The sequence below is a fragment of the Hemitrygon akajei genome, chromosome 3 (assembly GCF_048418815.1).
Source record: "Hemitrygon akajei chromosome 3, sHemAka1.3, whole genome shotgun sequence".
Classification (NCBI taxonomy): Eukaryota; Metazoa; Chordata; class Chondrichthyes; order Myliobatiformes; family Dasyatidae; genus Hemitrygon; species Hemitrygon akajei.
The window spans coordinates 143,301,764-143,329,610 of NC_133126.1; the positions used below are offsets into that span (position 1 = coordinate 143,301,764).

The 27,847-nt window shown below is 38.5% G+C and overlaps 1 protein-coding gene across 2 annotated transcripts in view; it reads left to right on the forward strand.

Moving 5' to 3' along the window:
- rsrc1 (arginine/serine-rich coiled-coil 1) overlaps positions 1 to 27,847 on the forward strand; it is a 384,446-nt gene that overhangs the window by 309,690 nt on the left and 46,909 nt on the right. For both annotated transcript variants that reach the window (XM_073040974.1, XM_073040975.1), the window contains exon 7: positions 19,970 to 20,035. In XM_073040974.1, the coding sequence (XP_072897075.1) occupies positions 19,970 to 20,035 (66 nt within the window). The remainder of the gene's footprint in view (positions 1 to 19,969; positions 20,036 to 27,847) is intronic.

Here is a 27,847-nt window from a genome sequence, read left to right on the forward strand (position 1 = left end):
CACCAGGCTCATATACCAACTTGGCTCGTTAGCTAACTCTGCAAACAGCCATGTGATTCAGTGGTGAGAAGGGCACCTTTCATAAGTAATATACAATGGTATGCAAAAGTTTGGGCACCCCTGGTCAACATTTCTGTTACTGTGAATAGTTAAGTGAGTAGATGGTGAACTGATCTCCAGAAGTCATAAAGTTAAAAATGAAACATTCAACATTTTAAGCAAGATCAGTGTATCATTTTTGTTTTGTACAATTTTAGAGTGGGGAAAAAAAGGGAAGGAGCACCATGCAAAAGTTTGGGCACCCCAAGAGACTTGAGCTCTCAGATAACTTTTACCAAGGTCTCAGACCTTAATTAGCTTGTTAGGGCTATGACTTGTTCACAGTCATCGTTAGGAAAGGCCAGGAGATGCAAATTTCAAAGCTTTATAAATACCCTGACTCCTCAAACCTTGTCCCAACAATCAGCAGCCATGGGCTCCTCTAAGCAGCTGCCGAGCACTCTGAAAATTAAAATAAATGATGCCCACAAAGCAGGAGAAGGCTATAAGAAAATAGCGAAGTGTTTTCAGGTAGCCATTTCCTCTGTTCATAATGTAATTAAGAAATGGCAGTTAACAGGAATGGTGGAGGTCAAGTTGAGGTCTGGAAGACCAAGAAAACTTTCCAAGAGAACTGCTTGTAGGATTGCTAGAAAGGTAAATCAAACCCCTATTTGACAGCAAAGGATCTTCAGGAAGATTTGGCAGACTCTGGAATGGTGGTGCACTTTTCTACTGTGCAGTGACACCTGCATAAATATGACCTTCATGGAAGAGTCATCAGAAGAAAACCTTTCCTGCATCCTCAGCACAAAATTCAGCGTCAGAAGTTTGCAAAGGAACATCTAAACAAGCCTGATGCATTTTGGAAACAACTCCTGTGGACTGATGAAGTTAAAATAGAACTTTTTGGTCGCAATGAGCAAAGGTATGTTTGGAGGAAAAAGGGTGCAGAGTTTCATGAAAAGAACACCTCTCCAACTGTTAAGCACGGGGGTGGATTGATCATGCTTTGGGCTTGTGTTGCAGCCAGTGGTAGAGGGAAGAATGAATTCAATTAAATACGAGCAAATTCTGGAAGCAAACATCACACTGTCTATAAAAAAGCAGAAGATGAAAAGAGGATGGCTTCTACAACAGGATAATGAACCTAAACACACCTCAAAATCCACAATGGACTACCTCAAGAGGCACAAGCTGAAGGTTTTGCCATGGCCCTCACAGTCCCCTGACATAAAAATCATCGAAAATCTTTGGATAGACTCAAAAGAGCAGTGCGTGCAAGACAGCCCAAGAATCTCTCAGAACTAGAAGCCTTTTGCAAGGAAGAATGAGCAAAAATCCCCCAAACAAGAATTGAAAGTCTCTTAGCTGGCTTCAGAAGGCATTTACAAGCTGTGATACTTGCCAGAAGGGGTGTTACTAAGTACTGACCATGCAGCGTGCCCAAACTTTTGCTTCACCCCTTTTCCTTTTTTGTTATTTTGGAACTGTAAAAGATATAAATAAAAAAGTAATCTTTCTTAAAATATTAAAGAAATGTGTCATCTTTAACTTTATGCCTTTTGGAAATCAGGTCATCTTTTATTCACTTAGCTATTCACAGTAACAGAAATTTTGACCAGGGGTGCCCAAACTTTTGCATGCCACTGTATGTCGAGGGTCAGTATGATTTGGGATTCAACCAAACAGGAAAGGTAGGATGTTCCAGGGCGGAACATGAATTGTAGTGAATACTGTGTAAATACTGCTTCATGCAATGTTATCGTGTGTCAGAAAATTAGCAGATCATACACCAGCATAAAATTACAAGAGGAATACACTTAGCAAATTTTCAACTTTAATAATCAATTATATTAAGGGCCCATTACAGTTAAACCAGGCTTAGTGTGTACATAAATGTTGGAGTTCATTTCTGGAGTAGTCAGGTATATTGCTTTACTCACGCACTGAACCCACAGTCTGCGTGAAGGTACATTACTGAATTTCCCTTGAAGATCATCTGAAACGAACTGGCTCTGTCAGGAGTTTTGGCCCTTCCTCCTTGGAGCCATTCATCTGTACAAAGTACTTTGTACAACAAGGACTCAAACCAGACTACTGTCCTTCAGAATTCTGCTCACACTCTGCACTCTCGGATGATCCAGTGGGCAGAAAGTTATGACACATACCAAGACAACCCCGACTGACTGACACCACATTCCTAAATTGGACAACATGGCTCCTTATCTTTAGCTGAAGCCAAAATACTCATACTAGCAGGGCACACTGTTTTTACAGACAACTGCTAAAATAAAAATACCTCACAACAGCAATAGAAATCATACCCAGGGCATTACATAGAGAATGCCCTATGTGATGTCAAATAAGGCTACAGACAAAAACTAATCTTGGTAATCTGTCTAATCACCAACTGAACCAACTAATTCATAAAGTAACATGTGACGGAAAACCCAGGTGCATTTTTTTTTTGCAATTGAAGTGCTGGAGACTGATTTGCAGCTCATAGTCATGGAGTATTAAAATTAATTTTGGAAAGCACTTCTCCATGAACTTGTGAGAACTCTGGAACTTATAAGTGAGATTGAGCCAAGCCTGTCAGTCAGGTCATCAATTTCCCTTACTTACATTAATACGAAAGACAAGATGCCGAAGGTTGCCCCAACTTTGATGTGAACTCATGACTTAACATCGTTTTTTCATCTATCTTCCCTTTTGCCTTCTCCAAGCCCATAGAACCATCTCCTGTTCTGTTAACCTTTAACCACTGACTAAACTGTTAACTATCTGACTTCATGAATCCAATGACAGTATATTTTAGTCAGTGTTCTATCTCTAATAACCAACCCCTTCCATCAAATGTTGTGTCATCATGGTCACCATGGTAACACAGCGGTTAATGGGATGCTAGTAGAGCTCAGGGTGCTGGAGTTTGTAGTTCAATTACAGTGCTCTGTGTAAGGAGTTTGCACATTCTCTTAGTGACCCTGTGGATTTCCTCCAATTGCTCTGGTGTTTTCCCACAGTCCAAAGATGTACTGGTTAATAAGCAAACACGAGGAAATCTGCAGTTGCTGGAAATTCAAACAACACACACAAAATGCTGGTGGAACACAGCAGGCCAGGCGGCATCTATACACAGAAGCACTGTCAACGTTTCAGGCTAAGACGTCCTGACGAGGGGTCTTGGCCCGAAAAGTCAACAGTGCTTCTCCTTATAGATGCTGCCTGGCCTGCTGTGTTCCACCAGCATTTTGTGTGTGTTATACTGGTTAATAGGTTAATTGGTTATTGTAAAGTGTCCTGTGATTAGGCTCATGTTATTAAGTGAATGGCAGAGCAGTGTGGCTCATTGGGCCAGAAGGGCCTGCTCCACACCTTATCTCTAAATAAAAATTAAGTAACATCATTTTTCTCAGAAAGAAAATAATCCTTTTCATTCAACTTTACAAACATTTGCAGTCTCTCCGCTTTCTTCAAGAAGTGTGCTTATAACTAGAAGTGTCTAGTTTTTAAAAAAAATTTCACACATATGCATTCATATTCATCCTTGTATAAGTCGTCCATGACTCTGCTTCTCTGAGCTTGAGTACGCCTCATCCTCCCCAGTCTTCCATTTGTTTTCAAGGTCCTTCACTATGCTAATCTGTACCAGAACTTCATATTTGAATTCCCTCCAATTAGATTTTTGACCCTGCCACTTGCAGAATGGTTCATCAAAAAATGTAAGTGACATCTAAATAACTTTGGCAAATGCTGACTATTTTTTTCTCATCGTTCTCAACTAGTTTGCCCTTTTTGGTTTAGTTAACCTCAATGTGAATATGCATTTTCTGTCCACCTTATCCATTTGGGCTAAATACTGAGTTGGTTTCATTCTTGTGTATCAGAGATTCATCTACAAAGGCTGCTATTTTCCAGTCTTGAATTATAAAATTTGATGTCTCCGAGGATCCAAATTTGGCCATGTAATTTCTTAATTGCATTGTAGTCTTTGTCAAGCTCATCTGAAAGCACAATGTAAATTGTCAATGGCCAATTTTTGGAAATTGCCTGTCAATATTTCTTGATTCTGAATTGTTGGATTGCTTGCTTAAGATTAAGGAATGTGTTGGCAGAAATCTCCTCCAACTGTATGTTCCAAGTTGTTCCCATCACTGACCACCTTTGATGCCTACAAGGTCCATCCCTCTTCCTTGACCACTCTCTGAAGCTGAGCCAGACTGCAATTTTAGTGTCAATTATTGTTGGAACTATTATCCCTTTATTTCTTCTTCAGGTATCAATTATTGCTCAGCCGTCTGCATTCTATCCTTCATAAACCAGAAGTTATCTACTTGCCTTTAATGTAACCTTTCACCATTGTGCATGTTGAACTTTATCAGCCCCCATTTTAACAATGCTTGAATTTTAAAATTGTCATCTTTTCTTTTTTCAAGTTGTTTTATTATTTTGCTCTTTGTCTCTATGTAAGCTCCCTCAGTAATATAAACCACTTTGACCAAGTTTCTGGCTATGATTGCTTTTGCTGTGAAGCACCATTTGTTTTTCCATACATTGACGTTGGGTTTCAGCCACAATATTGAATATTGAATTAGATTAAATATAGATCTCTTGCAGGAATAGTTCAAAAGTAAGTTTATTGTTGCCCATTTGGTAATTTTTTCAATGCTTTTTCAGTTTATAAAGCCTTCCAAACCTGAAAATAAGTATTATTAAGATCTTTACATGTGAATTGAACAAAACAAATGAGGTTTTAAACAATTCCGAAATACTGTACTTAAATTCAAGTTGTCCTTATCCAAGAGGTATGTATATAGTATTTTAATGCTTAGAGTTTTATTGCCACCTACTGACAAAACGTGGTCAAAAGATTCTTTTTTAAAATAATTCTAGGAAGTCTTTTTATTATTTTTGTGCAGAATAGAAATATTATAGTTCATAATGCTTTACACACTTTACAATACATTTATTCACCATGTTAGTTAAATATAAAATTGATTGTCATCAGGATGAATTTCAACACTTAATAAGGTGGTGTAATCAACAGAGAGTCTATTCCTTACACAATGTTTGACTTCCATTTTAAGCTTTGAAATTGGTTTTTTTGAAACATGACCAGAGGATAATTTTCAAAGTTATTGTAAATATGTTTTTAAAAACGGTTTAAGATTTCTGTGCTTAAATGTTTCAGATTCAGATTTAGATTTATTGTCATGACACATTACGTGAAATCTGTTGTTTTGTGACAACAGTACAATAATATCTATAAACAATGCAAAAAAAAAACAACAAGGTAGTGTTCATGGACTGTTCAGAAATCTGATTGTGAAGAAGCTGTTCCTGAATTGTAGTGTGTGTGTCTTCAATCTCCTATAATTCTTCCCTGATGTAGTAACGAGAAGAGGGCATGTCCCAGGTGGTGAAGGTCCTTAATGTTGGATGTCCCCTTCTTGACATACTGCCTTCTGTAGATTTCTTCTTTGGTAGGAAGGTTGTGCCCATGATGCAGCTGGCTGAGTCTGTCATTTTCGGCAGCTTCTTGTAATCCTGTGTATTGGATTTGAGAGGTTAAAATCCCAAATATGCTTAAAAATTACAAAATTGTGCTTTGCCTGCCACCCACTGACAGTTCTTAGCTATAACATGAAATTGAGCTCAGTGTCAATCAAATTCATATAGAAGGAACTGGATTTTAGTGTACATTCATATTTAAATTCAAATTGATTTGCTGTAGGGTATACTTCTATTTGGTTGAACTTTTACATATTGTGCAACCTTCCAAAGAATATAATGCCAGAAATAAATAGATAACATAGTGGGATAATATAGTAAAAAAAATTCAATTCATGTAATTGATTGTAAAAATGGCTTGTAGGAAGTATGGTGAGAAAATCTATTTGGCAGAAATCTACCATACTGGTGAATCATCATTTTTCATGGGTCAGCTGCCTTCAGTTTGTTTTGCTCCTTCAAACATTGGGTACTATACTTTGAGCCAAATTTCAAGGATTGAGATCTTTGAAACAAAAGAGTTAGCAATAATGGAGATACACGTTGGAAAACAGAAGGGTATTAAGAAATTGGGCAAAGGAACAATGAAGTGGTTCAGATACTAGAAATATGAGAGAGCTTTCTGAGTAAATTACTCATAGATCACTGTTAGCACATAATGCATTCTGTGTTGTAATTCTTCTCCTACTTCATGTTAAATCACAAGCAGCTTTAATTTATTGTAATGTTATAGGATTGGAACAACTTTCCTGAATTGTCTCTTGGGCAATATGGGTCATGACTCAAATCTGATGAAGACTTGATACTCTTATGTATGACATTCTGTTGTGAAGATAATTTATTTAATGTATGTATAGCAACAGAGTCAAATGATAACCTCGTTATTTGCTTGTATTGGTATTATTAGGTCATTTCAAAGTTGAATGAAAAGATAGTGTTCAACAATTTGCAATGATCGAGAAAGCAATGTTGGACCATGCGTGAATATTTAGTTTAGACAGCTTGGAAGGGAAATGATGTGCAAAGTCCAGTGAGTATTTGTCCAATTGCCAAGGACATTGGGTACCATGTTTGAACTCTATGGTGTTAGGGTGATGAGATTGTTGTGATGCTCATGTAATTAAAACAAAATTACATGAAAGTAGCATCAAGAATAATATAGCACATTTGGCCAGTCAGTAACAGGCCCTAGGGTGTCAAAAATTGAAAATGATTGTATAGCACTATGTAATGAGGATTATTATTGCTCTTCATTGAGGTCCAACCCTCACTAACTTAAATTGCACTATTGAAATTACTTGCATCGAGTTGGTAGAGATTTTGTTCTCTGTAACACAATTTGAATCGTTTTATTAATAGGGTCAATAAAATAAGAATTGTAAGTTGTAATTGCACCATGTATAATTGTGTATTACTTAAAGACAACAAAATAGTAGCAAAACTTAAATGCATTTGTGGTTCTCAGCTGCAGCAGGCTGAAACAGGAATATTTGATTGTTCCCATCGTGCTGTGCCGCTTCAAGTCTCCTTAATTGGTGCCCCAGAAACGCCAATTTTACACTACTTACCTTAATTTAACTATTTAATATACATATATATACTAAAAATAATTCAGTTTTTTGTTTATTTATCATGTATTGCAATGTACTGCTGCCGTAAAGTTAACAGATTTCACAACATATGCTGGTGTTAGTAAACCTGATTTTATTTCTGATCGCTGCAAAGCTTTAAACGTGAAATGTGACATCATAACAATGGCAGAGTAACAGTCAAGAAATGGCAACAATTAATCAAGGAATAGTTTTCTTGAAATAATTGATCCAAAATATTTGTGTTGTAAAATTGAACAAATTAATAACACAAATAATTTACCCAAGAAGTTTAGAGTAGAATAATTGTACTAAAATAGAAAACAAATTATCTATTTTTCATTCAAATAGCAGCACAACAATGAAAAATATTCTATATCGGATTTTTGGTGTTGTGTAGCAAAAAAAAATTTTGTCGTGATACACAGACTCATAATGTCTACTTTTCATTTTTTTTTACCTCGCAGTACTTATTTTAACTGCTATTTTCATAAATTCATAGCTGTAGTTTTACATAACTTGAAATGTTCTCTCAGTTTCAGAAATATTATCTTCTATTAACATTTTAAGCAGTTATATAGGGATAAGAAATAAGTGGGAGACTGCTGTACATCACAATTATATAAACCCTAGGAAAATATTCAAATATGCAAGTGTAGTTCTTGTCATCTTAACTAGAACAATCTCGGTGTCACTCTTCTCACTGGCCATGAACATAATTGTCAAGTTAGCGGAGGTGGAATGTAGAGGCCCCTTGTCTAGACCTGGCACTCGGCAGCTCCCATAAGAGCATTAATGGATGACCTGACGGTGATGGCAACATCCATCCTTGGGTGCAGATGGCTCCTTCAAGGGCTGGAACAGCTCATCACATGGGCAAGGATGAGCTTTAAACCAGCCGAGTCCAGGTCTCTGGTCCTGAAGAAGGGAAGAGTGGCCGACCGGTTCCGCTTTACCCTGGGAGGGATCCAGATTCCAACGGTGACAGAAAAACCAGTCAAGAGCCTAGACAAGATCTTCGACAGTTCACTGAAGGACACAGCCGCACTTCAACAAACCAGGAGTGCCTTGATAACCTGGCTCACCGCAATTGACAAATTGGGGCTTCCAGGAAAATTCAAAGCCTGGATTCATCAACACGGAGTCTTGCCAAGGCTACTCTGGCTCCTTCTGGTCTACGAGGTGCCAATGTCGACAGTGGAGGCTCTAGAGAAGACCATCCGTCAGTTTCTCCCCTGGACCTTAAGCAGCATTGCCCTGTATGGGCATTCCACCAAGCTGCAGCTCCCTATCAGCGGCCTATCAGAGGAACTCAAAGTCACTTGAGCCAGGGAGGTTATGATGTACCGAGACTCCTCTGATGTTAAAGTTGCTTCGGCAGGAATGCACGTAAAGACCGGAAGGAAGTGGCAGGCACAGAAAGCTGTCGACAGAGCGGAGACATGGCTGTGGCACAACATTTTGGTGGGGCGGGCAGGACTGGGCTGTTTTCCCAAACCACGCTATGACAACACCCACGGAAAGGAGAAGCGTCAACTAGTTCAGGACGAGATACGAGCAGAAGTGGAGGAAGATCGATACAGCAGGATGGTCGGCATGTACAAACAGGGCACCTGGACTAGATGGGAATATGCGGAACCTCACAAATTCACCTGGACAGAGCTCTGGAGAGCCGAACCATTGCGCATCAAGTTTCTCATCCAATCGGTTTCCGACGTTCGTCAAGCCCGGCCAACCTGCACAGATGGGGCATTGCAAGCACTCCAGCATGCCAACTGTGCCAGAAGAGGGGCAGTTTGGAGCATATCCTCAGTTGCTGCCCGAAGGTGTTGGGGGAAGAACGATACCACTGGCGCCATGACTAAGTCCTAAGCTCTATGGCGGACGCAATCAGCACAGCGATTCAAGACAGCAAAAATCAGCACGCTCCCAAACAGTCCGTCACCTTTATTAGAGCGGGGGAGAAGGCTCAACATTGGCCTAGCTCCTCGGGAGGGTATCTTGCCACTGCACGAGAGTGGCAACTACAAGTCGACCTAGGGAGGCAGCTCAAGTTCCCAGAGATCATCACAGCTACTACGCTCCGCCCGGACATGGTGTTAGTATTGGAGTCTACAAAGCAAGTGGTCCTGCTGGAACTTACTGTCCCCTGGGAAGACTGGATTGAAGGGGCCAACGAGCTCAAGAGGGCTAAATACACAGATCTTGTTGCACAAATGCTGGAGCAATGGCTGGACAGCTCGCTGTGAGCCAGTTAAAGCTGGGTGCAATTGCTGGAGAGCTCGCTGTGAGCCAGTCAAAGTTGGTTGCCAGGGCTTTGCTGGCCATTCATTACAGTGAACTCTAAAACTCCTTGGAGTTAAAGGACTACAGTGCAGAAGAGCCACCAAGAACATTCTGGAGGCTGCTGAAATGGCCTCGCGGTGGCTGTGGATCCAGAGGGGGGATCCGTGGATCAGTGCACCACTTGGACACAAGTCAGGGGCTGATCACCCCTGGCTGGGTTGCCCAGGCGAGGGTGTCTGATGATTAAAGACCCAAAACATCCTACGACCCCAGGTTCATCACTGAAGACGTGTCCAAGTAGCACCAGAAGGTGTATTCTACGACAACTAACAAATATATTCTAATCCTCTTTAAAACCTTAAATTCCTTCTTTAAATATGGTGTCCAGAATTACATTTGGGATTTAATTTCAACTTTTGTATTTATATTTTGTATTTTCTTAGAATATTGGCCATTTTAATCCATATTCTTCAGAATGCTCTAGATCTAATTGTGGAAGTGCTGATATAATTGCAATTAATATTAAAGTTGACAAACAAGTTCAAGGTATTAGGAGAGTTGCTCAGATTTGTGAATCTTCAAACCGGATTGTACCACTTAGCCCCTTATTTTAAGGAGCTTATTCTGTAGCTGATTTAACTCTACATCCACTCTAAAACACACCAAACTATCCATTGTTGATTAGAGAAATAAGTTATTTTATTGTTCCTACTATTCCATTAGACCATATGACATAGCACCAAAATTACGCATTCAGCCCATCGAGTCTACTCCGCCATTCAAACGTGGTTGATTTATTATTCCTCTCCACCCCATTCTCCTGCCTTCTCCCTGTAACCTTTGATGCACTGACTAATCAAGATGCTATAAACCTCTGTTTTAAATATACCAAATCAATTGGCCTCCACAGCCATCTGTGGCAGTGAATTCCATGGATTCACCACCCTCTGGCTAAAGAAATTCTTCCATATCTCTGTTATAAAAGGATGCCCTTCTATTCTGAGGCTGTGTCCTCTGGCCCTAGACGTTATAGGAAATATCCTCTCCACATCCACTGTCTAGACCTTCCAATATTTGATTGGTTTCAATGAAATTCACCCTCCTCTTCTAAACTTCATGGAGTATAGGCCCAGAGCCTTCAAATGCTCCTCATGTGTTAACCCTTCATTCCTGGAATCATTCTTGTACACCTCCTTTGAACCCTCTTCAATGATAGCACATCTTTTCTTAGATAAGAAGCTCAAAAATGCTCACAATACTCCATGCACAATCTGACCATTACCTTATAAAGCCTTAGCATCACATCCTCGCTTTTATATTCGGGGCCTCTCGAAATAAATGCTAACATCGCATTTGCCTTCCTTACCACCAACTCAACCTGCAAGTTAACCTTCAGGGAAACCTGCACAAGGACCCCAAGTCCCTTTAGACCTGTAGTCTATGCCTTTATTCCTGCTACCAAAGTGCATAACCATGCACTTCCCTATACTGTAGTCCATCTGCCACTTCTTTGCCCATTTTCTTTCTGTGGACTTCCTACTTCCTCAACACTATCTGTCCATCCATCTATCATTGTACCATCCAGAGACTTAGCCATAGAGCCATCAATTCTGTCATCCAAGTCACTGACATATAACATGAAAAGAAGGACCACAATACCAACCCTTGTGGAACACTACTACTAACTGGCAGCCAACCAGATAAGACCCACTTTATTTCATTCTTTGCCTTGTGCCAACCAATTAATCTTCTAACCATTCTGGTATCTTTCCTGTAATACCGTGGGCTCTTATCTTGTTAAGCAGTCTCCACTGGCACCTTGTCAAAGGCTTTCTGAAAAAACAAGTAAATAGCATCCACTGACTCTCCTTTGTCTACCCTGCTTGTTATTTCCTCAAACAGTTCCAACAGAATTGTAAGGAATGATTTCTTCTTAAGGAAATCATGCTGACTTTGACCTATTTTATCATGTGACTCAAGATTACTCCAAAACATCATCTTTACTAATGGTCTCCAACACTGATGTCAGGCTAACTGACCTATCATTCCCTTTCTTTTGCCTCCCTTTCTTCTTAAAGAGTGAAGTGATATTAGCAATTTTCCAGCCCTCCAGAACCATTTCAAAATCTATTGTTTCTTGAAAGATCACTACTAGTGCCTCTGCAATCTCTTCAGCTATCTCTTTCAGAACCTGGGGTGTTGTGCATCTAATCCAGGTGACTTATCTACCTTCAGACCTTTCAGCTTCTCATGCACTTTCTTGATAAGAGCAACTAAACCTCTTCTGCTCCCTGATACACTCGAATTTCTGGCATAAAGATGGTGTCTTCCACAGAGACTACTAATGCAAAATAAGTTTCTCTGCATTTCTTTGTCACCCCCACTACTACCTGTTCAGCATCATTTTTCCAGTGGTCCAATATCCACTCTCACCTCTCTTTTGTTCTTTATACATTTAAAAACTACTTTTGATATACTCTTTTATATTATTGGCGAGCGAAGGTATTAGATACCCCATTGCATTCAGCACCCACAATATGTTTGCACATCCACAAAGTTACAATGCAATAACATATTGAGTCGGATAATGCACAAAAATGTCTGTATAAAATGTTTAACATAGCAGAATGTTCTGTTCTGACATGATATGGGCCAATATTTTAAAACACCCCTATGTTCCACACTGCATACTACAAAAACTTGAATAAAATGTAACTATAAAAAACATTTAAGAAACTTTCTGGATGTTGGTGTTTAGCAATTTTTAGACTAAAGTTTTTTATGACAACATCATTTACTATTTTTAAGAAACTTGATGTTATTGCTGTGGCAGTTTATTATGGGTTCACCAGCAGTTCTAATTAGAAGATGGGTTGGCTGAGATTGCCCACAGGCATCTGAAATTGTCTAGGTTTTCTTCCTTCCTGGATGTCTGTGTATAGTTGATCATTTTCTGTGCTGATCCTGGGTCATATCATAATCCTTTTACTCACATGGAACTTGCTCATCTTCATTTATTTCTATTTAACTTAATTCATGAACAATGCAACGTAACACAAAACTAAAACTCATTACAGATTTTTACTGGCGATTTTCTTTTAATAGGTTGTCTTATGGAAAAAACAGTGTATAATATTAATGACAGTAGAAACATAAAAGATAAAAAAATGATAAAATGAACTCAGCTGGCTTAGATGCAAAAAAATTACAATTTCAGTGTAACAGCTGGAAGGCTTATCAAATTTGTGTTGAGAATTAAATTATATTGCACATAATCATGTTACTTATTTGTCATAGAGACTTGGAGTTGTGCAGGTTCTTTGGTCCACGGCGTCAATGCCAACCAACATGTCTATCTATGCTATTACCACTTTTCCTTCATTGATTCCATATCCATCTATAATTTGTTCATTTAAGTTCCTGGCCAGATGCCTCTTTGATGTTATTACTACTCCTTTCTCCAGCACATATTCTGGCAGCTCATTCCAGATAGCTGCTGCTCTTTATCTGAAAACTTGCCTCTCAGATCCTCTTGAAACCTTTTCCAATTCACCTTAAACATATGCCCTCTAGCTTTAGACACCCCTACCGGGGGAACAGACACAAAAGAATCTGCAAATTTGGAAATCTTGAGCAACACACACAAAATGCTGGAGGAATCCAGCAAGTTGGACAGAAATAAACAGCCAATATTTCAGACCAAGACCCTCATCGTAACTCAGAGTCTGGATTTTCACCTTATCTTTGCCTCTCTTGATTTTTCTTTGAGCTCTACAATGTTACCTTTAAGCTTTCTGTGCTCCAGGGTAAACTGTCCCAGCCTTTCCTTATAAATCAAGTCTTCCAATCCAAGTGCACCTAACCAATGTTTTGTAAAACTGTAACATGACGTGGATTGGGAAAACCAGGTCAGTACTGGACTTCAAGAGAGAGAACTTGTAGAATGTCCAAGGGATGGCTTTTTAATGATGCTTCAGATTTGGTGGAATTGAATACAGCAGCAAATATCATTCACAAAGCAACTTAACAGTGAAGGGAGCCAAGTCCAGTGTTGCATAGGAAACATTGATCAATGAGATGGAAGGAATGTTTTCCATCAAGAAGGCACACTACTGGTATAGACTGGGGCAGTAGTAGGAGGAAATAACTCCAAGAAATCGCTTCCTGAGCAAAGTACCATGATGCCATATGGAGAGCCTCAAAAAGTGTAATAAGCTTACCACTGCGGTCAAGGTTTACGAATTGTAGTGATTCGAAGTTGCCTGGGAGGCTGGAGTTCATACGTGCCATTACCATCCTCTGCTATCTCTTTGCCCACTCTCCCAGTGGATCTAAGTCCAATTGTAATCTCAGTCAACCTTCTTCACTGTGCACCATGCCTCGAACTTTGATGTCATCTGAAAACCTACAAATCATGCCACCTACTGTACATTCTCATCCAAATCATTAATATACATGAGAAACAACATAGGAGGCAGCTACACCCTCTGTGGTACACCACTGGCCACAAGGCTCCAATCTGAAAAACTATCCTCCACAACCACTTTCTGCCTCATACTATCAAGCCAATTTTGTAACCAGTTGACTAGCTCACCCTCGATTTCATATGTTCTAACTTTTAGACTTGTCTATTAAACAGAACCTTGTCAAAGGTCTTGCTGAAATCCATAAACACTCTATGTACCAAGCTGCCTTTATCAATATTCTTAGTCACCATAGCTCTTCAAAAAATTCAATCAAATTCATGAAACGTTTCCTACATACAAACCCATGCTGCCTATGCCTTTCCAAATGCAAGTATATCCTCTCACAGCATCCTTGAAGTTTCTCTTCCACCACTGATGTATGGCTCATTGGCCTATGCTGTAGTTTACTACCCTAACAGCTCCTGCTTGATATGTTGCAGAGTATCACTGTTCCTTCCCTGAACTCACTAGCTGCCATATCCTTCTCCACAGCAAATACAGATGAGAAGTATTCACTTAAGGCCACCTACTTTCTCCCTAGTTACCCATTTAGTCTTAAAATATTTATAGTCTGCCAGGGATCTTCCATTGCCCCTTTTTGTCTTCTAGTTTCCTTTAAAGTGTCTCCAGCATCCTTTATCTTCCACAACAGATTTGCTTAATTTCACCTGCCTATACCTGACTGGACCCTAAATACATCTCATCCAACAAATTTCCCTCATTCTGCTGGTCTTGTCCTTCACTCTGACAGGAGCACAATGAATTCATCCTATCTCAATCTTGAAGCCTTCCCATTTGCCAGACATGACTTTATTGCAAACAGCCTCTCCCAATCAAATTTTCAGAGTTCCTGTCCGTTGTCATCAAAATTTGTCTTCTTCCCCCCAATTTAGGACTTTAGCTTGAGGACTAATCCTTTCATAGAGGTATGGTCATCTATATATTTCTTCAAAAATCTTTCCTGACCTCACCAAATAAATTCTGCTGCATCTAACCCGTTAGCACTAAACCAATCCCTGTCAAGCTTGGGGAAGTTGAAATCACCTACAAGTCCTCCCCAGCCTGTGTATGTGCTCAAGCATTTGAGAGTTTGGTGGAATAGATTTTCCTGCTTCTGTGGGGTTGCAGGCATCTACTGCTACCCGGGAATGTGTTTCATTGCCACATTTACAATTTATGAACTATCGAGAATCCAAACAGTTTGCAGCAACTATTACAACGTGTACTATTACAATACTATTATTCTTATACCTACTTGTAATTTCCCTGCATATTGCTGAGCCTGAAATAGAATCCAGAAAATGCAACCTCCCTTTTTATTTAATTTCCATTATCTACTCGTATGACCTCACTGGGGATTTCTTCAGGATATCCCTTCAGAGTAGGACTGAGTTCTTACTAGTCAATAAGGCAGGTTCCTCCTTCTTTCTTAGCTCCACTTCTAGCATGTTGGAAGCATTGGTATCTCAGAGCACTCTTGCACTCTTCCTACTTCTTATTGTTAACTCGCAAACTAGTGTTTTCCACAATTTGTTCTGGAAAGTCTGGAAGAGGAATAGAAAAAGGTTAGAAGGGCATGAAAATACATAAATTTTATGAAAAATTGCCCCATTGATATATGAAGGTTAACGTCACTTAAAGATTGAGACGTACTGCTTCCAAAGTTCAATAATCTTGCCTTGTCTCCAACTTCTCCATTCACCTACCACTAGCCAAAGCCAAAGGATGTGCAGTCATTTTTAAAGCACCATGAATTATATAATGTCAATGATGAAACAAAACATCTATTAAACCTGGAGTGAAAAGTCTGTGGCAAACTTCTTAGCAATAATATTTCCAGAATCCTACCCCCACAGCATATCAGAATTTCTATAAATTGATCAACCTAAAGAGTAACAAAAGACCACTCTAAAGCAAAACCTTTGAAGTACAACAGATAAATCAAAATCAGGCGCATGAGTTTGTTGAATCTAAATTGTGCCCAGTTGGCTTCCGAACACCATTGAAGCTATAAATCTTCCACTGTTAATGGGGGATCTTGAAATCCATGTGATGTTTCAGTTATTAAATTTCAGTCTAATGAGCACTGCTAATACATTTTGAAGATTTTTGTAAAGTGCTGAATGTGTTCTGCAGCAAGATAATTTGAATGAAACATTAGCCAAACGTTTTACATGACTCAAGGGGGTCTATTTACAATTACACATATAGCCAAAATTGAATTTAAATGGAATTTTTATTATCTTTCCCTTTCTGGAAAACACAATGAAGTGTATATGAAATATGGTTCTTTACCATTCTAAATGATTGTTTTGATAAAGTAATTTAATGTATATGAATTGTGAGTGGCTGGAGACTTTGATTTAAACTCCAACAACAATTCTTTTATAGTACTAAGCTTACAATAAAATTATGCTTTCTTTATAATAAAAGTTGAATGTTAGTAAATATGACTTTACCAAGTGATATTTTTTAAGCTCATTTTGGATAAAATAGTTTGTGTCAGACACCTTTAGCTAATGAAATGCAAATATTTCTATAGTGATTAAGTAACAAACCTCGGTGTGACAAACATTCATGAATGATAAAACTTTTAATTTAATTATTGTAGCATATTTCGCTGGATGTAGAACTTTTTTGATGTGAAATTATAAAATGTTAGTTATAATACAATATTTTCACCATGAAACAAGTGGCAATTGTTATGAAAGATTATTTCTTGAGTTTTTTTTGCTCATAGTTCACTCACCAAGAGCTTAGCAATAAAGGGAAATGGTTCCCTCGAGACATTTTTGTATTGAAATAAATGATATGCTGGAACAGAAATTTAATTAATTTACAGAGTTTATTGATAACCTCTAGTTTCTTGGCAGTGTATGTTAATCTTTTTCTAACATCTGCATTGTAATATTTTAAAACAGTTTTCAAGAATGTGTCACGGATTGTGTGATAAAAATAAATATGACCAAATACATTTTTGTGGAAAATGTGTAAGAAAATTAGTTTGGGAAAGAGGCTTCCTCCTTTATTTAATATTGTTGTTTTCTGTGGCCTTTGAACTTATTATTGCTATTGCAGTACATTACCTTCACGGATTGTTTGTTTCATATTTCAAGAGTGTTAATCTCATTTTGTAACATTGTTTATTATGTTGGACTAGCATAAATAATATTGTCAGAAATTATTATGTAGATCTTATCAGGAGCCAATCCTCTAGGTTTCTTATAGATTCCTAGAATTGACCACAAATCTTTAAAACTTTGCTGGGCACACTATGAGATGTTTTTTAAAAATCTACTTTGAATAATTTCCCTTACTGATTGTGAAAAAATAGTGAGTATATTGGCAGGGTAGCTAACAATCAGGAAGTTCACATTACGTATTACATTAGTCAGATTTCCAAAATAAAAATGTGAAAATGATGAAAATGCTCAGTAAGTCAAGCTGCATCTGAGGAAGGAGAAAAGGGGTTATGATTCCAGTTTGAATACATTTTGTCAGAACTGTTGTATGCTGTGAGTCTGCCCTAAATATTTTCTAAACTTCCAATTCTGATTTGTGGCTTTCATGTCCTTTCCGATCCAGAAGTAACATGTACAACAGTAAACTCAAAACAGACTAGTGAAACTCTACATTTCATTCTACAGCAATACTCAAGTGGTCCATTTTGTGTTCTCTATTTTCTAGAATGTAGACTGGTGTTCAATTTAATCAATTAAGATGAATTAAGATTTTTTTGCCTTATTTTGTGACCAAAGAACAGAAGAGATTAACATTTTATAGTATTTTGCATTGAGCCATCTCTTCTTCCAAATTAAGACAGAGTAGTATTTACATGGTTCCTTCAGGATATTAGAACTACTTTGCAGCCAATGAAAGCTGATGTATATTCATTGAATTAATATCGGAAACAGGGCACTCAGCTCCAGAAAGCAAGCTCCCAAACAAGAGTTAAACAATGAACAGGAATAACTGTAAAATAGGAGGTATAAATTGTGGTAAAACTATTAACCTGGATTCTCATTCCAATATGATTTTTTTCTCTGGAACAGACTGACTCTGACATTAGGAAAACAATAGATAGATAGCTCAGTGACTGTCTTACCCCTATAGACTTGAACCAGTTTCAATGTGTTTTTGCTCAAAGGCTTGGCTTGTCTATTTAACCTTTTCATACAGAGATTGGCCAGTTGGCATGCCAATCAAACTTCCTCTTGGGTGTGGAGCCTTTGGCTATTTAAATGAATATGACCAACCAATGGTATGCATGCCGTTGTTAAATCTTATGTGAAAGTTTGTTCAGAATGTTAGTGTAAATCATTATCTCAAACTATGTGAGCCACTGGTTCTACTTCATTAATTTCCATCTTTAAATCAGAATCAGATTTTAAAGTTGTGAAATTTGTTGTCTTTGTGGCAGCAATGCAATGCAATACATAATAGAGAAAGTAACTGGATTACAGTAAGTGTGTATGTGTGTACATGTATATCAGTGTATATAATGAATTTAAATAAGTAGTGCAAAAATAAAAATAAGTAGTGAGGTAGTGTTTACGGGTTCAATGTCCAGTTAGAAATCAGATGGGAGAGGAGAAGAAGTTGTACCTGAACTGTTGAATAACAAGCAAAATTCATCTTTATCAGTTTGTATAGGTAGTTGTGTGGGTGCCCCTTTTGTTTAAGCGTTGAATCTTTATTTTAGTAGTGACATTTTGTGTGGGTGTGACTGATTTCTCTCAGTCTCAATATTCAAAGTAGATACTTATTAGTAGAAATGAAGAAACAGAAGGTTAAGCAGACTGGAATAGTTCTTTGATATTAAGGAAAATAAAGCACATATTAAAGCAAATTTAATATATCAGTGGAAAAAAATGTGTGACTGGTAGTCAAGGGCAGGGGCAACCAGTAAAATCCAGAAATTGCGGTCATTGGAGAGGATATGGTGTTCCTTACAAACTTGAAATCAGCTGCTCAAAAGTCTGGTTCAAAGTCACCAAGATGGTTGACCAGATTTGCCAATTGGCTTAAGTGTGCTCAATAAGAGATGAACTGGATTACAGATTCCCTCCCTCCAGCCATTATACTATCCTTCCTCTATGAACACAGCAGCTTTTGCACCTGAAAAGGTTCTGCTCTGCTAATTCCATCTGCCGCTGTTTTTGGATGTGTCCCGACCACAAACCTAGCCCCATTGCTGAACATATGCCCTCCAGCTACAAAAATAGCCCCACTCCTGTCCACACACTTGCCCGTCCTCTCCACACACTTGCCCGTGCCCAGGTACCCAACTCCCAACAGCAAGTAGTAGTTTGAAGTGCTGGAGAGAGAGCACCAATACTGTGTTCACAAACTCCTCCAAATGCACTTACTCAATAAACGAACCAACATCAGTGCTCTTTCCCAAGCTATGATCTGCAGTACTGAGACCCTGTGCACTTTCAGTCAGCTCTTTTAGGAAGGCCATGTTGTTCACATACCTGATAATAGAATCCCAAAATAGCAAGTTGATTCTAAACTCTCACAACTCTTAAAGGTTGCTAAGTGAACAGAGAAAAAGATTTGTGGATGTTCTAATGAATAATAGGACATCCCCATTGGTCGCTGAAGAATCAATGAAGAAGTAGCATTATGGACAGCATTGGAAGCACTTAGAAGCCCAATGTAAGAAGCAATGTTTGGAATGCATGTCATCTCATAAACAACATCACAAACGGTCTCATCAGGCATTCTCTGCCCCATCTGCGATAGAGTCTGAGAGTCTCGTATTGGCCTCATCGGTCACCTCAGAACCCACAGACCTGGAACAGGGGCAAGTTATCCTGGATCCCGAGGAGCTGTAACGGTTGCATAGATGTGAGATGAAATTTGATTTGTTGTGAAAGTGCAAGAAGAAACAAAGTCTTTCTTAGAGAAATTAAATAATTTAGCTGTTTCTGATTTTTAAAAGCAAATGGTACAATGGACCATGTTGAATAGGTTTATATGGTTAAAATTTAATTTTAATAATTGGTTAGGAATGAAATTTTATGAACAATATTTAAGATTTTCTTAATAATTGTTCTTTATACTTTTCAGCAAAAGCAGATGAAGTATTAAAAGCTAAGGAAAAAGAAGAAGATGCCAAAAAGAAAAAGGAGCAAGGTAACAGAAATTAATTTAACTAAAATAGCATCGAGAATTTTTGAGTATAACTGCAAGTTTTGTGGTGTCTTTGCCCCACTAGCATGAAGAACTGAGATAAAAGCTTAGGTGAACTGTGGTTGCTCCAGGGAGCAGAATTTGGTTGCAATCAAGGACTCAGTCTGGTTTGGAATGCTGTCATTGACTCCTGTTGCTGGCTGGCTGGCTGGCTGGCTGGCTGGCTGTGCGTGTGTGCGTGTGTGCGTGTGTGCGTGTGTGCGTGCGTGCGTGCGTGCGTGCGTGCGCCCCCTCTTAGCCCAGTGGTTATGGTCGTTTTTGTTAATTGGGTTCTTCAGGTTTCTTACTTTATGGCTGCCTGTAAGCAAACAAATATCAGGGTGTATAATTTATACAATTGATAATAACTGAATCTTTTCTTTAAAATGCTATTTCCCAAATTTACAAATGTGTTGTCCATTTTAAGCTAAGTGATATAAATGACTCCTCATTTACAATGAGTAAAATAAGCTGAAAATAGTGCTATACATGTGTTCATAAAGCTGGGCACCTGTTTTTATTTTGTTGGACAAATTTGTTTTAAAATCTTGATGAACAACATTTATGTATTTTATTTCACCAATACCTAGACGTGTATTTTCTAGAAAAAAAGATAAATTAGGCGCAATAGATGAAAAATGTTTGGATATGTGTGTGCTAAACATAAACTTTGCTTTCTCAAAAATCTCTTTTTGGAAGTCGTTTCGGGATGAAACTGCTTATCCATTAAGAAAAGAATAACTTGCTTTAAATAGATCACAGATGCAGAGGATTTTTATGTGGAAAGTAAAATTATAAAATATATGGAATTTGCAGATGTTTCAAGAAAGTTGAAATTTGAGAATGTAGCCTTTAAGTATTTGTTTGAACAAAATGTATATTTCATTTTGTTTCTCATTTTAAGTCCTGTAATGTGTACAGAAATTGCTTGATCACTCTGATGTGCTGCACGAGTTGGCTTCCTGTACCGTCTGAGATTTAGCTCAAATATTGTCTGGAGCCCAAAAAGGAATTGAGTTGCTATTACATACTTAGTTTTGGCAACTTTATAAAATTTCAGATCCAGGTGATGATTTCAAGATAATGGGTCAGATTTTGCAGGGAAATACTGGTTGTTTTGTATGGTGCATTTGGCAGTTCCTGCATAAGTATCAGAAGTTTGGTGTTACTGTATATGCAGATATAAACATGGATGTCACCAACTTGCTGACAGCATTTGACCAGTCTTTTGCTTATGACATGGGACTTCAAATAGTGTTTGAAGTTGTATCACTTACAGCAGAAAATCCATTGGAACTGGTGGAAGGATCTACTTTCCACTAATGTTAATGGAGTAGACAGCTGTCAGATATTGGATATTAATTTTTATTAAGTTTAATAGACCGAAATGTTTTAAATGTTTCGAGTATTCTGTAGCATTTCAGTTGGTTTTAGTATTGGTTTATTATTGTCACATATACCAAGATACAGTGAAAAGCTTGTCTTGCATACTGTTCATACAGGTTACTTCATTACACAGTGCATTGAGTTCGAACAAGATAAAGCAATAACAATCAGAATTGTGTAAAAGCTACCAAGAATGTACAGTGCAGGTAAACAAAGTGTGCATCAGAACAAGGTAGATGGTGAGTCACTTTTCATTCGAAAAGGTTCATTCAGGTGTCTGGTAACAGTGAGGTAGAAGCTGTCCATCAGCCTGGTGGTACGTGCTTTCAGGTTTTTGTATCTTCTGCCTGATGGGAGAGAGGAGAAAAGAGAGTGTCCAAGGTCAATGAAGCCTTTGAATATGCTTGCTGCGTTACTGAGGTAGTGAGAAGTATAGACAGAGTCAATAGAGAGAAAGCTGGTTTCTGTAATGTGATGAGATGTGTCTATAACTCTCTGCAGTTTCTTGCAGTCACATGCAGAGAAGCTGGCATACCAAACCGTTATGCATCCAGATGGAACACTTTCTGTGATGCATTGATAATAATTGGTAAGAGTTGACAGGGACATGCCAAATTTATTTAGCTGCTTGAGGTGGTAGAGACGTTGATGAGCTTTCTGGGCCATGAATCAAGTTACTGGTGATGGTCACACCTGGGAACTTGAAACCCTCAACTGTCTCAAACTCAGCACCGTTGAGATAGACCTATTTTTAGAGCTATTCAAAATTTCCATCAACCTGAAAGGTCAGTGGCATTCAAAGCTTTTCTCCACAGCATTGGGAACTGAAATTGTTGTGGCCACTCAATATAATGACAATTGTTTTGTAGGAAAATCTGCGTGTGCAGAAGGCTTTGCCACTTTGACCACTTTCATCTTGTTTATTAAACTTCAGTCATATTTTGGCAGGTTCTTAACATGTACACCGCACAAATTAAGTGCTGTCTTCTCTGTTAGTTATCAAGTAAATGGAGGCAATTTGATGCTCACCAAGCTTCTGGACCAAAACTAATAAATTAAAGGGAATATCAAATGATTGAAATGTGGTTGATGTGGAGTAAGTGGTACAAAGTGCATACATTAAAAGGGGTTAGGAAAACACTGGCTAAGTAAAAGGAACTAGTGAATGGTTGTTTTTCAGACTGAAGGTAAGTTTGCAGAGCAGTTCACCGGGGTCAATAGTGGGAGCACTGCTTTTCTTTATGTAGGTTATTAACTTTGATTTTTACCTGCAGATCTGCCAATGACCAAAAAAACAGTGCACTGAGCTGTAAGGACCATGAAGGTCTTCTAAAGAAAATATAGAGAGACTGGAATTAACAGCTAAATGACATGAATTTTAATACTGAGAAACATGAAGTGGTACATTTTACTTGGGGAAAAACTGAAAAGATGGGATTTTAAACTAGAGAGCAAAATTGTGAAAGGGATGTAAGAATAAAGGGATTTTGGTTAGGGTGAAGATTCTAGTCATGGAGATACATTCAGCATAGCATTCAAAACCGAGCTGGATGAGCATCTGAATGGAAAAAATTTGCAGAGCTGTTAGAAGACAGTAGAGAGGTGGAACTGAATGGGTTGATCTTGTATGAAATCTTATTTTTTTTGAAGTACTCAGCAATTCGGGCAGGAAGTGAAGTCTAGAAATAGACATAATATTTGTCTATAAATTATGGGAGCCAGAATAAGCGGGCTGAAGATGGGGCAGTTGGTATGCAAGTAAATGCAGTGTGTAGTGAGACTGTGAGGTGGGACAGGCAGATGAGAGGGCAAAACTGCAGTCGGTAGGATGAGCTGATGTGTAACATGGGGACAAAATTGAAAAGGGTAAATGAGAACAAGACTGAAGGTGTGATATTTGAATGTACGCAGTATACGGAATAAGGTAGATGATCTTGTAGCACAGTTAGAGATTGGCAGGTATGTTGGGAGCTGAACATCCAAGGATACAAGTTTTATCAAAAGGACAGGTAGGTAGAGAGAGTGGGATGGCTCTGTCGGTAGAAAATGAAATCAAATTCATAGAACGGGGTGACACAGGATTAGAAGTATAAGAATCCTAGTGGGTAGAATTAAGAAACCGCAAGGGTAAGAAGACCCTGATGGGTGATACAGACCTCCAAACATTAGCCAGGATGTGGGATGCATATTACAATGGGAGATTAAAAAAGTCATGTGAAAAGGGCAATGCTACGATAGTCATGGGGAAATTCAATATACAGGTAGATTGGGAAAATTAGGTTGGTGCTGGATCCCAAAAGAGGGAATTTGTAGAATGCATACAAGATGGCCTTTTAGAGCAGCCCACTATGGAAAAGGCAATTTTGAATTTGGTGTTGTGTAATGAACCAAATATGATGAGGGAGCTTACGGTAAAGGAGCACAGACAATGATCATAATATGATAGAATATACCCTGCAGTTTGAGAGGGAGAAGCTTAATTTTGAGAGGACTAGAATATAAAAGCAAGGATATAATGCTGAGGCTTTATAAAGCATTGGTCAGACACCACTTGGAGTATTGTGAGCAGTTTTGAACCCGTTATCTAAAAAAATATGTATTGGCATTGGAGATGGGTCCAGAGGATGTTCATGAGAGTGACTCTGGGAATAAAATGGTTCACATATGAGGGGCGTTTGATAATTCTGACCCTGTACTCGCTGCAGCTTAGAAGAATGAGGGCTATCTGAACGAAATCTATAGAATATCGAAAGGACTAAAAAGAAAGGATGTTTCCTATAGTAGGTGAGTCTAAGAGATTAGAGGGCAGAGTCTCAGAATAGAAGGACATCTATTCAGAACAGAAGTGAGGAAGAATTTCTTAGGCAGTGGTGAATCTGTGGAATTCATTGCCACAAACAGCTGTGGAGGCTAAGTCATTGGGCATATTTAAAGCCGGAGTTGATAGGTTCTTGATTATCAGGGTGTCAAAGGTTACTGGAAGAAGACGGAAGAATTGGGTTGAGAGGGATAATAAGTGAGACATAATAGAATGGTGGAGCAGAATTGATTGTCCAAATTCTGTTCCTATGTCTGAGGGTCTTGTGGTCTTCAATTAGCCTAATACTTTTAATCAGCATCTTGCTTTGGAGAAGAGGAAGTCTTTATAACAGAGTTTTCACTATTGATGGAGAATGTAAGGTCATGGCCATGTCAGCATCCAGCATAATTATGAGCAAGAAGAAAAGAAAGGTTGGTCTGGCTCAGCCAGCTAAAACTGTTGACTCTGCATCAGTATGAGGACTTTAGCCTATCAGTGAATCAAATTCCAGTTCAACAGCCAGCTCATAGCTTTTGCGTAATAGTTTTGCTCAAGTAGTTTCAAGACATTGATAATGAAACAGTGATCTACACCAAATAGATCATTGGGTTGAAGTTGGTGAGGAAGCACTTTGGACCTCCTTAGACAGATTTAAATTTTGGCAACATCAGTGGGGAAGATTTTCTGTCTAGCTGCCTATAATTTTGATTTAGGTCACCATATTTCTTCAGGTAGATATGGGAAATGGTGAGCTTTGCTTACATATGGGGACTTTGTTTGCTATTAGCTTTCTTATTGTACACGAATTTTAAAAAGTAGTGTTTTCATCTCATAACTTAAAACTTTCAGCCACAGCACATGTAGAACTGAATTTTTTTCTGAATTGTTGCCTATTACTCATGGGGATTGGAATCCCAGGAAGAAGGTGTTGAATTCACACAGACTATATTCACCCACCCACAGCTGCTTTTATTGTTGATTACCAACTCACAAGTAGCACGAGTTTCAAAATGAAAATATATTCATATTTTAACAACAGACAGCTGAAAAATTGGACTATCTGAAAGCAGAAAGCAATGATTGTATGGGTATAGGCACCTCCGTGTCCCAAAGTTCCTGGATTGACATGTCTAATTGTGGTGAGACAATGTTTAATAGTATCTTATGGGAAAGACTGAAACATGTAATCTGAAACATTTTGGAAATGTGTAATGACCATATAGTTTGGATGGGGCTCTACTTCTCCAGTAACCTAGAGTTAGATATGATTAACAAGGACACTGGATGATATCTGAAGAGTTCTCAGTTATGAGAGCGATTTTCTCCTGCTCTGGACAAATAACTGGGGAGCTTGTATCTGAATTTCACTCCTACTCGGTCCTGTTTCCAGAGGAATAATTACGTAGTACATGTGGCACATAATCATGTAAACTTTGATCACAGCAAAATTGATTTTTCAAATGTACTCTTTATCTTACTGAAATTGGGTTCTCTGCATTTCATGATTATTTTTCTGCCAGTATAGGGTTTAAATCAGTGCTGAAATTAGCTTCTTGCTCCCTTCAGCAACTGAGGCTTTTTGACATAAATGTATAAGACATTAGAATGCATCCTATAGTTCAGCTGGAACTGAACGGCATCTTAGCAACACTTTCATTAAGTCAAGTCTTCTAAATATCCAACCATTTCACTTACAATGAAAAGGCTCACATTTGTTTGAAAACAGATGTCTTGAAAGTATCAAATATGTCCTGACATTCTAGTCTCTACTTCCTTCTCAAATATTCTCCTCATCACTAATAAGAAGTAGCCTGAGTTGATCATCCATTGAAATTGCCATCTTCCAACACTACATTTTGGAATAAAGATACTTTATGACACATTCTAACCATCTTTCAGATGAGGCATGAAAGATATTTTGGTCTAACTATTCCAAGGAGACAAAGAAGCACATGGCAAGACTAACCAACATTTATTGTTAAACTATGTCATCAAAAGAGGATATATTAAAACTCCAATATGTGACTGCTTTAAAGTTGATAGACCGGTCCAGCAGCCAGCTTCAATGAGTATGTCACCAGTGTCATGGACTTTATCACCAAGGGTTTTGAGGAGTATGTACCAAACAGGACAATCTGAAAACGTACCTTATGAATATCACTCAGCAACTGACGTCCCTATCATGAAGTGCCTCAAGAAGCAGGGCATGGCGTGCATTAACTCCAACCTCCCACTGTAATTCACCTACTACTAAAACGAGTGTATGACAGACATCTTCTCCCTGCCCCTACACTCATCTGAGTGGACTATTGTTTATTGACTACAGCTCCTTTTTCAATAGTATAATTCCAAGCAAATTTATCTCCAAGCTCCTATACCTGGGACTCAACAATTCCCTTTGCAGCTGGATTCTTAACTTCTTGATCAACAGCCTACAATCACTAAGGATAGGCAGTGAGCATCTCTGCCAAGTTTATTCTCAACACTAAGTGCCTCGTACAGATGCATTCCCAGCCCCCAGGTTCTGCTCTCGCTCCATCCACAAGTTTGTAAAAGATACCACTGTAGTGAGTCGTATCTAAAATAACATGAGTTAGAGGACAGGAAAGAGATAGAGAACCTAGTGACATGGCAGTAGTCCTTCCCTCAATGTCAGCAAAACAAAAGAGCTGCTCATTGACTTCTGGAAACGGGTTTGTGCATATGCATCCTCTTCTATTGAAGGTGTTGACATTGAGAGAGTTGGGAACTTCAGACTCAAAGGCATGAAAAGCAGCAATAGCCTGTCCTGGTCCAACAACATTGCCACCACAGCAAAGAAAGCTCAGCAGCATCTCAGCTTCCTCAGGAGGCTAAGGAAGGTCGGCACATCCTCTATGGGTGCTCCAATTTTCCGTGCACTATGGAAAGCATTCTATCCACATGCATCACAGCTTGGTATGGCAACTGCTCTTTCCATGATTTAAATCAACTGCAGGTGGTGGTGTACGTAGCTCAATTCATCATGGAAACGAGCCTGTGCTACGTGGACTCTGCCTATACCTCTTGCTCTCTCAGTACAGCAGCCAGTGTAATCCAAAACCCTACCCAGCTTGGACATTCTTCCTTCTCCCCCCTCCCATTAGGGAGAAGATACAAAAGCCTGAAAACGCATAATATCAGGCTTAAGGACAACTTCTATCCCGCTGTTATAAGGCTATTGAATGGCTCCCCAGTACAATAAGATGGACTTTAAACAGCACAATCAATCTTATTAATACCATGTATCTTATTTTCTACCTGCAATGTATTTTTTCTGTAACTAGCAGTATTCTGTACTCAGTTACTGTTTTACCTTGAACTACCTCAGTGCACTGTGGTCATGACTGGATCTGAATGGATGGTTTGCTGGGCAGGTTTTCCACCATATATTAGTAAATGCAACGATATTAAAGAAATTTACAAATTAAATTGGACACATTCAGAACTTTGGTTGTGCTGGATTAGCAAGTTTTCCAAACTGTTGCATGTTATTCACATCAATGCCCCAACACATTTTTAATCCATGTTTTTAGATATTACAAAAATATCTAAAATTTTTGTAATAACAA